The sequence below is a fragment of the Chinchilla lanigera genome, unplaced genomic scaffold (assembly GCF_000276665.1).
Source record: "Chinchilla lanigera isolate Chin_1 unplaced genomic scaffold, ChiLan1.0 scaffold00008, whole genome shotgun sequence".
NCBI lineage: Eukaryota > Metazoa > Chordata > Mammalia > Rodentia > Chinchillidae > Chinchilla > Chinchilla lanigera.
The window spans coordinates 2,862,478-2,874,017 of NW_004955409.1; the positions used below are offsets into that span (position 1 = coordinate 2,862,478).

An 11,540-nucleotide genomic window follows, 5' to 3' on the forward strand; every position below is an offset into this window, starting at 1 on the left:
CCTCGTGCAGCACCGCGTCCGCGCCGGGGACACGCTGGCCGGGCTGGCGCTCAAGTACGGGGTCACGGTGAGTGGGCGCGGGCGGGGCGGCTCCGGCCCGAGGCCTTCGACTCCGCGGCGGGGGCACCGGGGCTCCCGGCAACGCGAACGTGACACCTGTCGTCCCGCAGTGTTCCTGCCGGCCGGCAGGCGGGGTCGTTAGGCATTTATGGGGCGTCCGGGGTGCTGGGGACACATGGGGTCCCGTGGACGCCACGCGGGACGGCGCCGAGCCGCGGGGCCTCTGAGCGGGGTTCGTGTCCTTTGACCTTCACGGTAGGCAGGAGAGAGGTGCGCTCCCTCCGCGGCCGGTGGCCGGATGGAGAGGGTGCGGGTGTTTGCAAGAGCACCCCTTCCTGGGGCCCCGGCTTTGCTCTGGACCACGTCTGGCAGCAGCCCTGCTGGTCCGTCCCCAGGGCGCAGCGACTTATCCCCTGCGCCGTACCTGCTGGGCTGTGGTCCACACCCAGGGGTCTGCCCTACCCCGGGGGCCATCTCCTTTGCCTGCCCTCTCGGCGGTCACTCTGACCCAGCGTCCTCCTAAATATCTGCTGGCCGCAGTTCTGCACCTCTGATCAAATGCTTCCGATTTTGTGTACTACTACTGTTACTACTTATTATGTTACACTTTCCCCATTAAAGTGTAAGTCAGATTTTTCACTGGTGTTATAAAGGCTTTTAGCTGGGTATGGTGACAGATGCCTGTCTGTAATCCCACTACTCAGGAGGCTGAGGCAGGAGGATAGTGAGTTCAAAGCCTGTCTGGACCTCAGAGTGAGATCTTTGTCTTAAAATAAAAAAATAACTACTCTTCATTTTAAGATATTTGGCTTAGGGTTCCTGAACTGGGAGCTCCAGTTTATGGTAGCAGCTAAATATCTGTTGGAGTAGACCATTCCACAGCCTCTGGACCTCGGCAGGAAGAGGCTGAGGTTGTAGGGTATCTGCCGGGCTCTCCAGCCTCTTCCTGCCCTGTCCGGACGCTGCCACGAGTCTCCTTGGAAGAAAACACACTCTCAGTTGAGAACTACTTTATTTTTATACCAAAAAATGATATATGATGATATAGTTATATTACTTGTATTTCTTTGGGCCCTGAACTATGTTGACACTTTTGGAGCCTCTTCTGCCAGTTATTTTGAACCAGTGAGCGGGACCATGGTAACACAGCACGGCAGTGAGGTGGTGTTAATTAATATCGCAGGCATTAATTGGATCTAGTCGTGGTAAAGGAGTGCAAGTGGAGGCTAGAAAGGTAGAAAAGGGTTTTTTCTTCTCCGTGCTGAACAGAAAGACAGCGAGTGGGTTTAAGTGCCCAGTGTCCGCTGCCAGCGTTCCCTGCAGCAGTCTCAGTGGCTGTTTCGAAGGAGTTAGAGATGAGGTGTTGGGCGCTCAGCGACAACGAGGGTGCAGGCCCACGGGTGACCCCACACCCCGTGTGTGCCACGGGGGAGCAGAGGGGCTGTGCGGCCTGGCTTGGGGGAGCAGCTGGATGCCCAGCAGGACCGCTACCCTGAGTAGAGACCCTGGTGCCAGGCCGTCCTGTTGCTACAGGAGCTTCCTGGGATGGAGACTGGTGAGGCTACCGAGGAGACCTGGTTGCCAGGGCGATGAGTCCACGGCGGGGTATCCGGAGGGATGCTGGAGCTGGCTGTAGGGACGGCCTGGGCTGTGGACGCGATGGCTGTCCCTCCGGCCACTTGGGCAGGAGGGCCATGTGCTGGGCCTCAGCTGAGCCGGGAGCTCTGGGCTGCAGTTTCAGAAGAGCACCACCTCTTTGCGTGTTTCCTTTTTTTTGGTCTTTTTTAGACAGGGTCTCGCTGTACAGTTCAGGCTGGCCTTGAGCTCACTTTGTAGCCCAGGCTGGTCTCGAACTTGCAACGATCCTCCTGCCTCAGCCTCCCAAGTGCTGGGATTACAGGTGTGCACCACCACGTCCGGCTCCCGCCTCTGCACCTGTTTCCGAATCGCTGTCCTACCTGGGGCTCTGCATTTTGGTCCTGGAGCTTAGTGTCTGTGCCCGCTGCCCTGGGCTCCGAAGGGACTCACCCTTGCTTAATGCTCAGCTACGACATCTTAGGGTACTTTCAGGTTTTTTTTTCTTTTTGAAACAGGGTCTTGCTATATAAGGCACTTGTAATAATTTGTCAGCAGGGCCTGCGTTTTGTTTTCTGGGCCCTGGGCAAGCAATGCGGCTGGGCTGCTGGTGTAGCCGCCTTTCCACTCATTGCAGTTTTTACTTCCCGAGGGCCAGCTCCATCCCGGTCCCCACCGACACCTGCCCACCCTGCACTGGTGCGTGGGGTCTCTCAGCCGCCCACTTCTCCCCAGCTCTCCCCTTCCGGCCACACGTTAGAGAATACATAAAAACTCAGGTTTTAGGCGGTGGAGAGAGTAAGGAAACAAGCATGTCACACGGCAGGCATCGATAAGCAACATGGGAGAAATCAAGGGGAGGATAGAAGGCCAGGACCGGCAGCTTAGCAGGGGGCGGCCAGGGCAGGGAGGGACAGGGTCCGGCTGAAGAAGGCCCTGGCGGGAGGAGCAACAGACAAGCAAAGGCCCTGGGGAGCAGCGGGGTTGCCAGCTTCCAGGAAAGATGCGGCTGGTGCTGCAGGCGCAGTGGGGAAGGGTTGGCCCAGGCGACTTAGGGCCTTGGGAGCTGTGTTAGGCGTGCACATTCAGAGGCTTTTTCTCTGAATCCGGATGGGCTAGGGACAGGTGTTGAGCTTAGAAAGTAGCCGGGTCCCCGGGGCTGCTGCGTTGAGAAGGGACTGCACGGTGATGTCAGCGAGAAGACTGAGGCTGGGCCACAGCAGCGGCCAGGGCGGCGGCGGCGAGAGGCTGGATTCTGTGTGGCTTGCTGATGAGCATGGAGGTTCTGCTTACTTGCTTTCTGTTTGGTGTGGGCGTCTCCGCCCTAGAGCTGGGCCTGGGTGCCATCGGCTCCTCTGTGGGACCCAAGCTTGTGGAGCTCGAGAGCCGGGCAGATGCAGGGCTGCTGACAGTGGCTGAGAAAACGTCCTCTTGGCCTTTCCCTGCCAATGTCCTTCCGTCGCTAGGAGCTGCTTTGCTTGAGGTCCCTGCTGGACGCCGGGTGACGAGGTGATACCTGCCCTTGGCGTCTTTGGCGTCACAGTGAGTTTGCCTGCAAGCTGTTGTCCCCCACGTAAAGCTGCCTGGGCGCCGGGACCTCGTCTGGCTGCTCTGCTGTGCCGAGCCCCACCTGGACACCTGCTGGGTCTCACGCAGCGGCCTGAATCCCGGGACAGTGACCTGTGGAAGTGCTGCCCCAGAGGACGGGACAGGTCAGGGGATGGAGGCCAGTTTGGGCACTGGAGGCTGCTGTCCTCGCCATCCTTGCTGGTGGCCCTCGCCCCGGGCTTCACCCTGGACCACACACGGGCCTAGGCTTGGGCGGAGGTGGCTCTGGGAAACCGAAACTGCCTGGGCTGGGTGGAGAAAGCATTAAGTCAGGTCCACCTCAGACAGGAACTGGCTCCGGAGGGCGGGAACCTCCCGGGCTGTGCTGGTGTCCCCTGAGGCCCTGAGGCCCCGCTGTAACCCGGGGTCTGGATTTAGCTGTGGCTTTTCTGGGGCTCTAGCTCCTTGAGGGTCGGCTCCCTGGCCTTGTTGTTTGGAAATCCTGGAAGAACCCGCAGAGACCAGAACAGAAACTGAAATCTAGAAGGAGACAGCAAAGGAAGTCTGGTGCTGGCGTGACCTTTCTGTTTGTTTTTTTGTGACCCTGACAGCTTGCAGGTCCTTTCTCCGCTCCCCAGGCCCGCGCCCGCCCCCACCTCCTGTCCGGTTCTGCCCGAGGCTCTTCCCTTCCTCTTCCTCTCCCACTCTTCCATGTGGCCGCTCCGCAGAGGTGCTGCTTCAGGTGTTCCCCATGCAGAAGTCCCTGGCCAGGACAGCAGATGACTGTGTCTGGGGAGAATCCACGGGGGGGGGGGGGGGGGGGAGTGGAGGCTTAGAGCCCCTGTGGGAAAGGGACCGAAAGACATGTTGTTTGGGCCTTTAATAGGTCCTCATAGATCCTTTTATAAAAAACAGATTGGGCTGGGTGATTCCCGGTACCAAAAAAAAAAAAAAGTTTTACCAAGGTTTAATTATACACCACAAAATTCCCCATCTTTTAAAAAAATTTTGTTAGCATCTGTTTGCCGCACATAATGATTGCTGTGGAGGACAGCTGGACCACTGTCCTTGAAAGAAGAGCAGTTACCTCCATCTTGCTAAGCCTGGCCCTGCTTCCATGTACTGACGTGTACGGAGCTGGCTGGGCTTTTCCTCATCCCCTCAGTTGGCTCTAAGCAACGCAGATCGGTCCAGGGAGATGCTGACGTGCAGTCTTTAAAGCCAGGCGACAGGGCAATGATGTCCCGCCCCCGCAGCTCCCTAAATACAGCTGTGAGCCGGGCAGGATGGAGAGCCGGGCTCCACGCCGTGACTTCCCAGGGCCTAAAGATTACACATCAGAGCTGAAGCACAGAGCCCAAAACATCACATACTACCTCAATTGTGTGATGCAGACTACCCTTTCTGCATATCCTTCTCTGTGCGTATTGCAGAGGTGCTCTCAGGCCTCCTCCCTGGCCCAGCTCAGGCACTGAAACAAACCCGCCTCACGCAGTGTGTCTCTAGGAAGGTCATGTTCTGGAAGCCATCTGTACGTTGTTGGTGGCACTTGTCGTTTGCTTCTCCTCAGCTGACCTCAGGCCCTCTGTCCACCCGACTTCCCTCCCGCTGTGACCTGTATGCCAGTGAGGGCGGGAGGTTTACATTTCACGGGGTCATGTGATTAGGAGAGACCGAGCATTTGGTTTCCTGGCCCTCCCTGCCTGGAATCAGGAAGTGCCGTGTCACTAAGAGACACAGCTTCTGTTCGGGGGCGGAGCTGTGCGAATGCAGGTGTGGCTGCCTCCCCACCCCCACCCTCTCTGGCTTTTAGGTTTTCCCCAGCGAGGTGCACAGCTGCCTCGCACTGGGCCGCACCCAGGTGCCGGAGTTTGCAACCTGTGCACTCGCTCCAGGCCTTCTGCTTGCAAGGAGCAAGTTAACACCATATTCACTGTGTTAAAAGAGCTTTTGTTGGTGACCACATGTTATGTTATTTACCAGGACTTGTTTATATGAAGTTTTCCTTATGTAGCCTTATTCTGGGGAAGATTAAAGTAATGGGAGAAAAATGCGTGCCTCATCATTTACCAAATGTATTAGGAATTGTTTTTTATCCCTTACTTTCTTGCTTTTACCATAATATAACAATAGTTATTAAGTTTTTCTCTTTTGGAGTACTAGGAATTGGACCCAGGGCCCTCACACTGGGCTACATCCCCAGCTTTTTACTTTTCTTTTCATTTGGGACAAAGTCCCACTAAATTGCCCAGATACTAGGTAAACCGGCGATTCTCCTGCTTCAGCCTCCCACAGGCGGGATTACAAACATGTACCACATTACCCAGCTACATTTTTGACTGGTTGTGTGCCTTGTGTTGTTTTCCTATTCTACAAGCATTAATTGATTTAATCCTCACCACAGCCAAATTGTGGAAAGGACAGAAGCCAAATGCTCTGATGCCTGTCTTCAGAAAATAAACTCGGAAAGTGGTTAGGAATTGACGAAGCCAGAACGTGGGCTCAGGAAACGTGGCCTGTTTATCGTCCCCAATGACCCACTCAACTTCTGACCCAGTGCCCCTGTCCTTAGGTGGCCCCTGCCTCCGTGCTTGCTGTGCCTGGTCCCCTGAGTCCTTGACCCCAGACTCCGTGCGCCGTCCTCGGGTCAGGACTGCAAGGGCCTTTCCAGTGCTGGGGGCAGCGCCGTCCCCGGGTCAGGAGGTTGGAGAGGCCTCGTGTGGCCGGTGCTGTGCCGCGGCCTGGGTGGGGCCCTGGGCCCTGGCTTCCTGCCCGGGGCCTCCCTGGCTGCAGGCAGCGTCTACGCCCTCGCCCTGTCTGTGCGTGGGTTGTCACGCCTTGGTGGCCTCCTCATCTGCGTGGCAGGCGTGATGGGCCGGGTGCAGGCAGGACACGCGAGCCACCCCGTGGCTGTGCCTGCAGAGTTGAGTGGAGGGCCAGTGCAGAGTGGTGGGATGAAGGGAGCCATCCAGGGCGGTGGCACAGCTGAGGCAGTGGCGGCAGGCGAGGCGAGCTGTGAGAGGCGCGCCGTGGACAAGGCTCCCTGATGGGAGACGTGGTCCTCAGGGTCGTGGTGCCTTCCTCCGGACACCAGCTGGGGCTCAGGAGATGAGTTCTTAAGCAGCAGCCTCCTTGGGCTTTCAGAACAGGAAGGAGAGGGAGGGGGCAGGGGAGGAGAGCAAAGCACGGCAGGTAACTTGCCACCCGGTTCTGGGCACTTCCCTGGGCTCGTCTTGTGTGCCTGCTCCTCTGATCTGTGTTAAGTCATCCATCTGTCCATTCATCCGTCTGTTTATTCATCCATCCATTCATCTATTCATTTATCCGTCATTTTTAAAAATTTTTTTGAGAAAGGATCTCACTATGTATTCCAGGCTAGCCTTGAAGTCACTGTGTAGCACAGGTTGGCCTCGAATTTGTGATCCTCCTGCCTCAGCCTCCCAAGTGTTGGGATTATAGGCATGCACTACCACGCCCTATCTGTCCATTTTAACAACTCAATGTGCAGAGACCTTTGCCGTCCCAGGAAGGCTGTGAGGGAACAGTTCTCTCCCCGAAGGGATTCACAGTGGGTTCTGCCTCTTTCCTACACTTTCCAGCCCTTCAAATCCCGGTTCCCGTTGGTTTCTGTCCCCTGTCATTTTTCCCAGAAAGCCATGACTACTAGCGACTGTGGGCCGCTTCCCACAAGCATTTCTGAGAGCTCTGTGTCAGCGAGGGTCCTTCAGTGACAAGTGACAGGAAATCTAACTCAAAATGCCTTCAGCAAAAGCCAAAAAACAAAGAGACAAGAAAGCCAACCTGAAAGAAAGCCAACCTCCTGACCCGGGGACGGCGCTGCCCCATGGAGAGGTTTGAGGAAGTTCTGGCTTCTGGCCGTGGCTAGAAGTCCAAGTGCTGCCCTCATGGCTCCGTCCCAGGCTCCACTGGGGCAAGATGATGGGCAGCAGCTCCAGCCCATTTCCTTCTAGCAGCAGCGGTGTAAGAGCTAGATGGAGAGAGAGGGCGATAGGAACTGTGCCCAGCGAGGTAGAGCTGTGACATGTGCGGAAGAAAGCAGGGCACCGGCTGCTTCAAACGCAGGAGGAGGCACGCTGGAGCCCTGCGGCTCTGCGCCATCGGGAGCTTGTCGCTAAGGCGTGGTGGAGCTGGATGCGGGTGGCAGAGACTCGGATGCCAAAGGCAGGGTGGACCACGTTTCAGCCTGCTGCACGCGCTGCGAGGCCGTGAGAGCAGACGCACTCGCTACGTTTAGATTTTAGTTTTGTCTCTAAAATGCACCCACCCACGCCCGTGGTCTCTTCCTCACCAGCTGTTGCTCCTGAAACCAGAACCTAAACTCCAAGGGACCAGCCCTTCTCCCGAGGGTCTCTCTCAAAGGAAAAAGGTGCTATCTGCGTGCATTAAGATAAGGAAGCAGAAGAAAGAGTCTGTTTGTTGAACAGCTGTTTCCCCAGGCTCTTTGAAGTGGAAATACAATTTTTTATGCTCAGAATCAATTTGGCCTTACAGGCTCCCTTAATTTGATTCCATTAATCACACACTTTAATCTAGACATCGTGTGGACTTTGGAGTCAGGCAGAATTCCCAGTGCAAATGTAGAGCTGTGTGCACGCGTTCACATCAGTCTTCCGAGGTGCGCCTGGATTTCTTCGTTGGAAGATGGAGAGGAGTAAGTGCCATCAACCCCATGTTTCCCCGAAAACAAGACATAACTGGAGAAAATATGCCAGTCCTAGTCTGCCTATCCCGGACTTACCTGTCATTACAGAATAGCCACTGAGCAAGTTGATTTTCCAGTTAGGTCTTATTTTGGGGGAAACACAGAATTAGATCAGTAGATGGATGGATATATGGATAGATGGATGGAGGAATGGATGAATGAATAGATGAATGAATGATTATATAGATGGATAAATGGATAGATGGATAAATGGATAGATGGATAAATGGATGAATCAATTAATGATTGATTGGATGGATGGATGGATGGATGGATAGATGGATAAATGGGTAGATGGGGCTGGGGGTATAGCACCATGACATGCTCTGCAAATGCAAGGTCCTGAGTTTAATCCCCAGTACAAAAAAAAAAAAGGATAGATCAGTGAATGGCTGGATGGGTAGAAAGGGATAGGTTGATGAATGGATGGATTGATGAATAGATGGGTGGATAGATATATAGGAAAGTGCCTAACAGTGGGTGGTGTTTATTATGCTCTCTGTACATACACACGTGCTTCCTCCGTACATGCACATGAGCTCATCCTTGTGACAACCCCGGAAGGGAAGATGAGGCCTGTTTTACGTATGAAGAAGTAGGCTCCATGAGATGACTGTCACACTCGTGTTCACATGGCTCACGTTGGGAGCTGGAACCTGCGCCAGGCTGCCCGGTTCCAGATCGCGGTTTTAGCCATCTGTCACCTCACGGGAGAGGTGGTACGGGAGGAGCAGGAGTTCCCGGCGTGTTGGCAGACATCTGCGGACATGGTGGAACACAGGCTGACAGACACAGTGTGGACAGAGCTGCAAAGGTTCACAGGCAACCCTGTGTGGGGCCCACGAGGGACTCAGGCAGTGGGAAGGGGATGGTAATAACCAGACTGCAGAGTTGCTGTGAAGGTCAGGTGAGACAACGCAGCTAAATTCCACCCCGTCGTTACCACCCTCCCCGCCCCACGCAAATCTGTCGGTTTAGAAAGCCTGTGTTCTGCGATGGCCCCATGGTAGGTCCAGGGGTCAACACGAGTGTTGTGGCTTTCATTTGTAAAGTGGATCGCACAGCCTGCTCTGGGGCCAGAGAGAGACTCCTAGAGAGAGGCCCCGCCTCCTCTCCCTGCCTGTCGCCGCCACCTGTCCTTCAGGGCTCATCCGGGTCAGCGGAGTCAAACTCAGAACCCACTTCCTCGGCAGCCCTTGCCACTCTGAATTCCGCTTGTGCTTCCGGCTTTTCCCACCCAGCAGGCCAGTCCTGCAGACGCCGAAGCCCGTAGGGACGGTGCGAACGGACTCAGCTGGTGGGATTTATTAAATAAGTGCTAAAACTCCCGTACCTTCTAACCTCAGAAATTTAGGGCCACTTGTTAAAAGCCATCTGACAGGGGACCGTGACTGTGCGTCTGTGTGTCAGGGCGAGTCTGTCCTTCTTTGAAATCGGGAAACAGAATTTCCTGACATCTCTTGTCATTTTTGCGCGGTGACCAAATCTGAGTGAGGGTCCCGGCTCCAGAGAAGCACGGCCCGCTTCTTGCTTGTTGGTGTCCCGCTCTGCGCCGTGTAACGGACTCCGCCTGTGGACTTGGCCATACTAACTCTGTTTCCCTTCGGACATTTCAGATGGAACAGATTAAAAGGGTCAATAAACTGTTTACCAATGACTGCATATTTCTGAAGAAAACACTGAGCATCCCAGTCATATCAGAGAAGCCTTTGTTGTTCCATGGACTGAACTCACCGGAGTCTCCAGAAAGTGAAGCTGGGGACAGTGGTTTTCCTCCCGGGGAGCCGCTGGCGGTGGCGGGGGACGCGCTCCCTCCTCCCAGCCCACAGGAACCGGCCCCGAGGCCCGCGCAGCCCGAGGAGGTGTCGGCCAGAGACTTCCTGGACAGGCTGGACCTGCAGATCAAACTGTCCACGCAGGCGGCCCAGAGGCTGAAGCGTGAGAGCAGGTAAAAGTGCCCTGGAACCAACGCCAAGGGCTGGAGCAGCGCCTCCGATATCTGGTATAAAAAGTCGGCTCTCTGCTTTCATAGCAACCCTGTCCAGACAGCAGTTCTGGATGGCAGCCTAGCGACGCATCTCCTTGGCACCTTCCACAGACTCTCTACCCTCAAGGAGACTTGTAAGCCACTGTGCTTTGTAAAATCTGTCAAAGATATTCTTCACTATTTGTTACCAGGGTTCCCTACATAAAATTTCTTGTGAACTTTTCTTTTTTAATTTAGTACTAGTGCAAAGCTTTTTCTTTCCTATTGACTGAGTTACCTTCCTCCTTCCTTCCTTCTTTCGTTTATTTATTGGTCTTTTTCAGACAGGGTCTCATTATGCAGTTCAGGCTGGCCTTGAGCTCAGTTTGTAGCCCAGGCTGGTCTTGAACTCGAAATGATCCCCCTGCCTCAGCCTCCTGAGTGCTGGGATTACAGGTATGCGCCACTATGCCTGGCTCCTTCTTCTTTTATGATTTCATGAGGGCACATCTTGCTGTATTTTCCTTTTCTCCCTGGATATGGGAACCTTGTAACTAAAATGGATCCGCGGGTTTAACTACTTATATTTTTTATGGAGCTGGTACAGTGGTCCTTGCCTGTAATCCCAGCACTCCAGAGGCTGAGGCAGGAGGATTGTTGTAAGTTTTCAAGACCAGCCTGGGATACAAAGTGAGCTCAAGGCTAGCCTGAACTTCACAGAGAGACCCTGCCTCAAAAAGAACGCCCCCCCCCAAAATATATATATATGTATTTCCTATAATTAGCATGTTGATTTCCTTTTCCTTTCCTTAGTTCTGAATTTTTATTTCTGTTTTAGTCACCCTATTATTTGTATGTCCTTTGTTATAAGTACCTTAAATCTCCTTGAGACAGAGGTAGGATATGGAAAACATAAATAAAGGTGAATATAATTTAGTATAAGCAATACATACTTAAATAGTATATAAACAATTACCATTATTTATTTCAGTACCTGAGACTCCAGTGGGATGGATACAGTAAGTGAGGTGCACCTTTGGCAAGTAGATGTTAGCTTGAATAGTGTATGTTTTTCTGAACACAGTTTTGAACACTGATTTGTACTGAATTTCTGTTTTACAGGGACGAAGAGAGTCCCTACTCGGCCTCCCTCTATCACAGTTAGGCAGCTGGGCTAAGTGCCGACCTGGTCGATGGGACCCTGGTGAACCGGAAACCGAAGGCTTCGGAGGGCTTTGCGGTTCCTGCAGTGCGGTCTTGGAGTCGGCGGACCGCTGCCGCGGCGCTGAGGCCACGCCCCTCGCGGCCTCCTGTGATTTTAGGTCTTACTGTGGCATGGTAGCAACAGCGCATCCTAGAGCTCATCACTTGTGTAGGTGGGGGCAGTTCTCAACCTCGCTTTTATAATTGCCGGCTGGTGTCAGTCCTGAGAGGTTCTATATATTTATGCCGAAGACAATGTTTATCTGCTCATAAAACCCAAATTTCGTGAAAACCCTGGTGGCTGATTAAGGAATGCTGAGTTGCTGTGTGTTTCTAACAAATGCTATATAAATATTATATTTCAGTATGTATTACGTTGTGTTAATGGAAAGAACTAAATTTTGTCCGCTATTTTGTAAAACTTTACAAACGTCTGAATGAGAAAATAAACTATGTTTTCATATT

At 53.7% G+C, this 11,540-nt stretch overlaps 1 protein-coding gene across 1 annotated transcript; it reads left to right on the top strand.

The window, feature by feature from the left end:
• On the top strand, window positions 1-11,540 carry Lysmd2 (LysM, putative peptidoglycan-binding, domain containing 2; the record flags this gene model as incomplete). Its single annotated transcript, XM_005376639.2, is given in 3 exon segments — window positions 1-67; window positions 9,523-9,854; window positions 10,995-11,540. Coding segments are annotated over 3 exon segments (442 nt in total), but the record flags the coding sequence as incomplete, so codon positions are not given.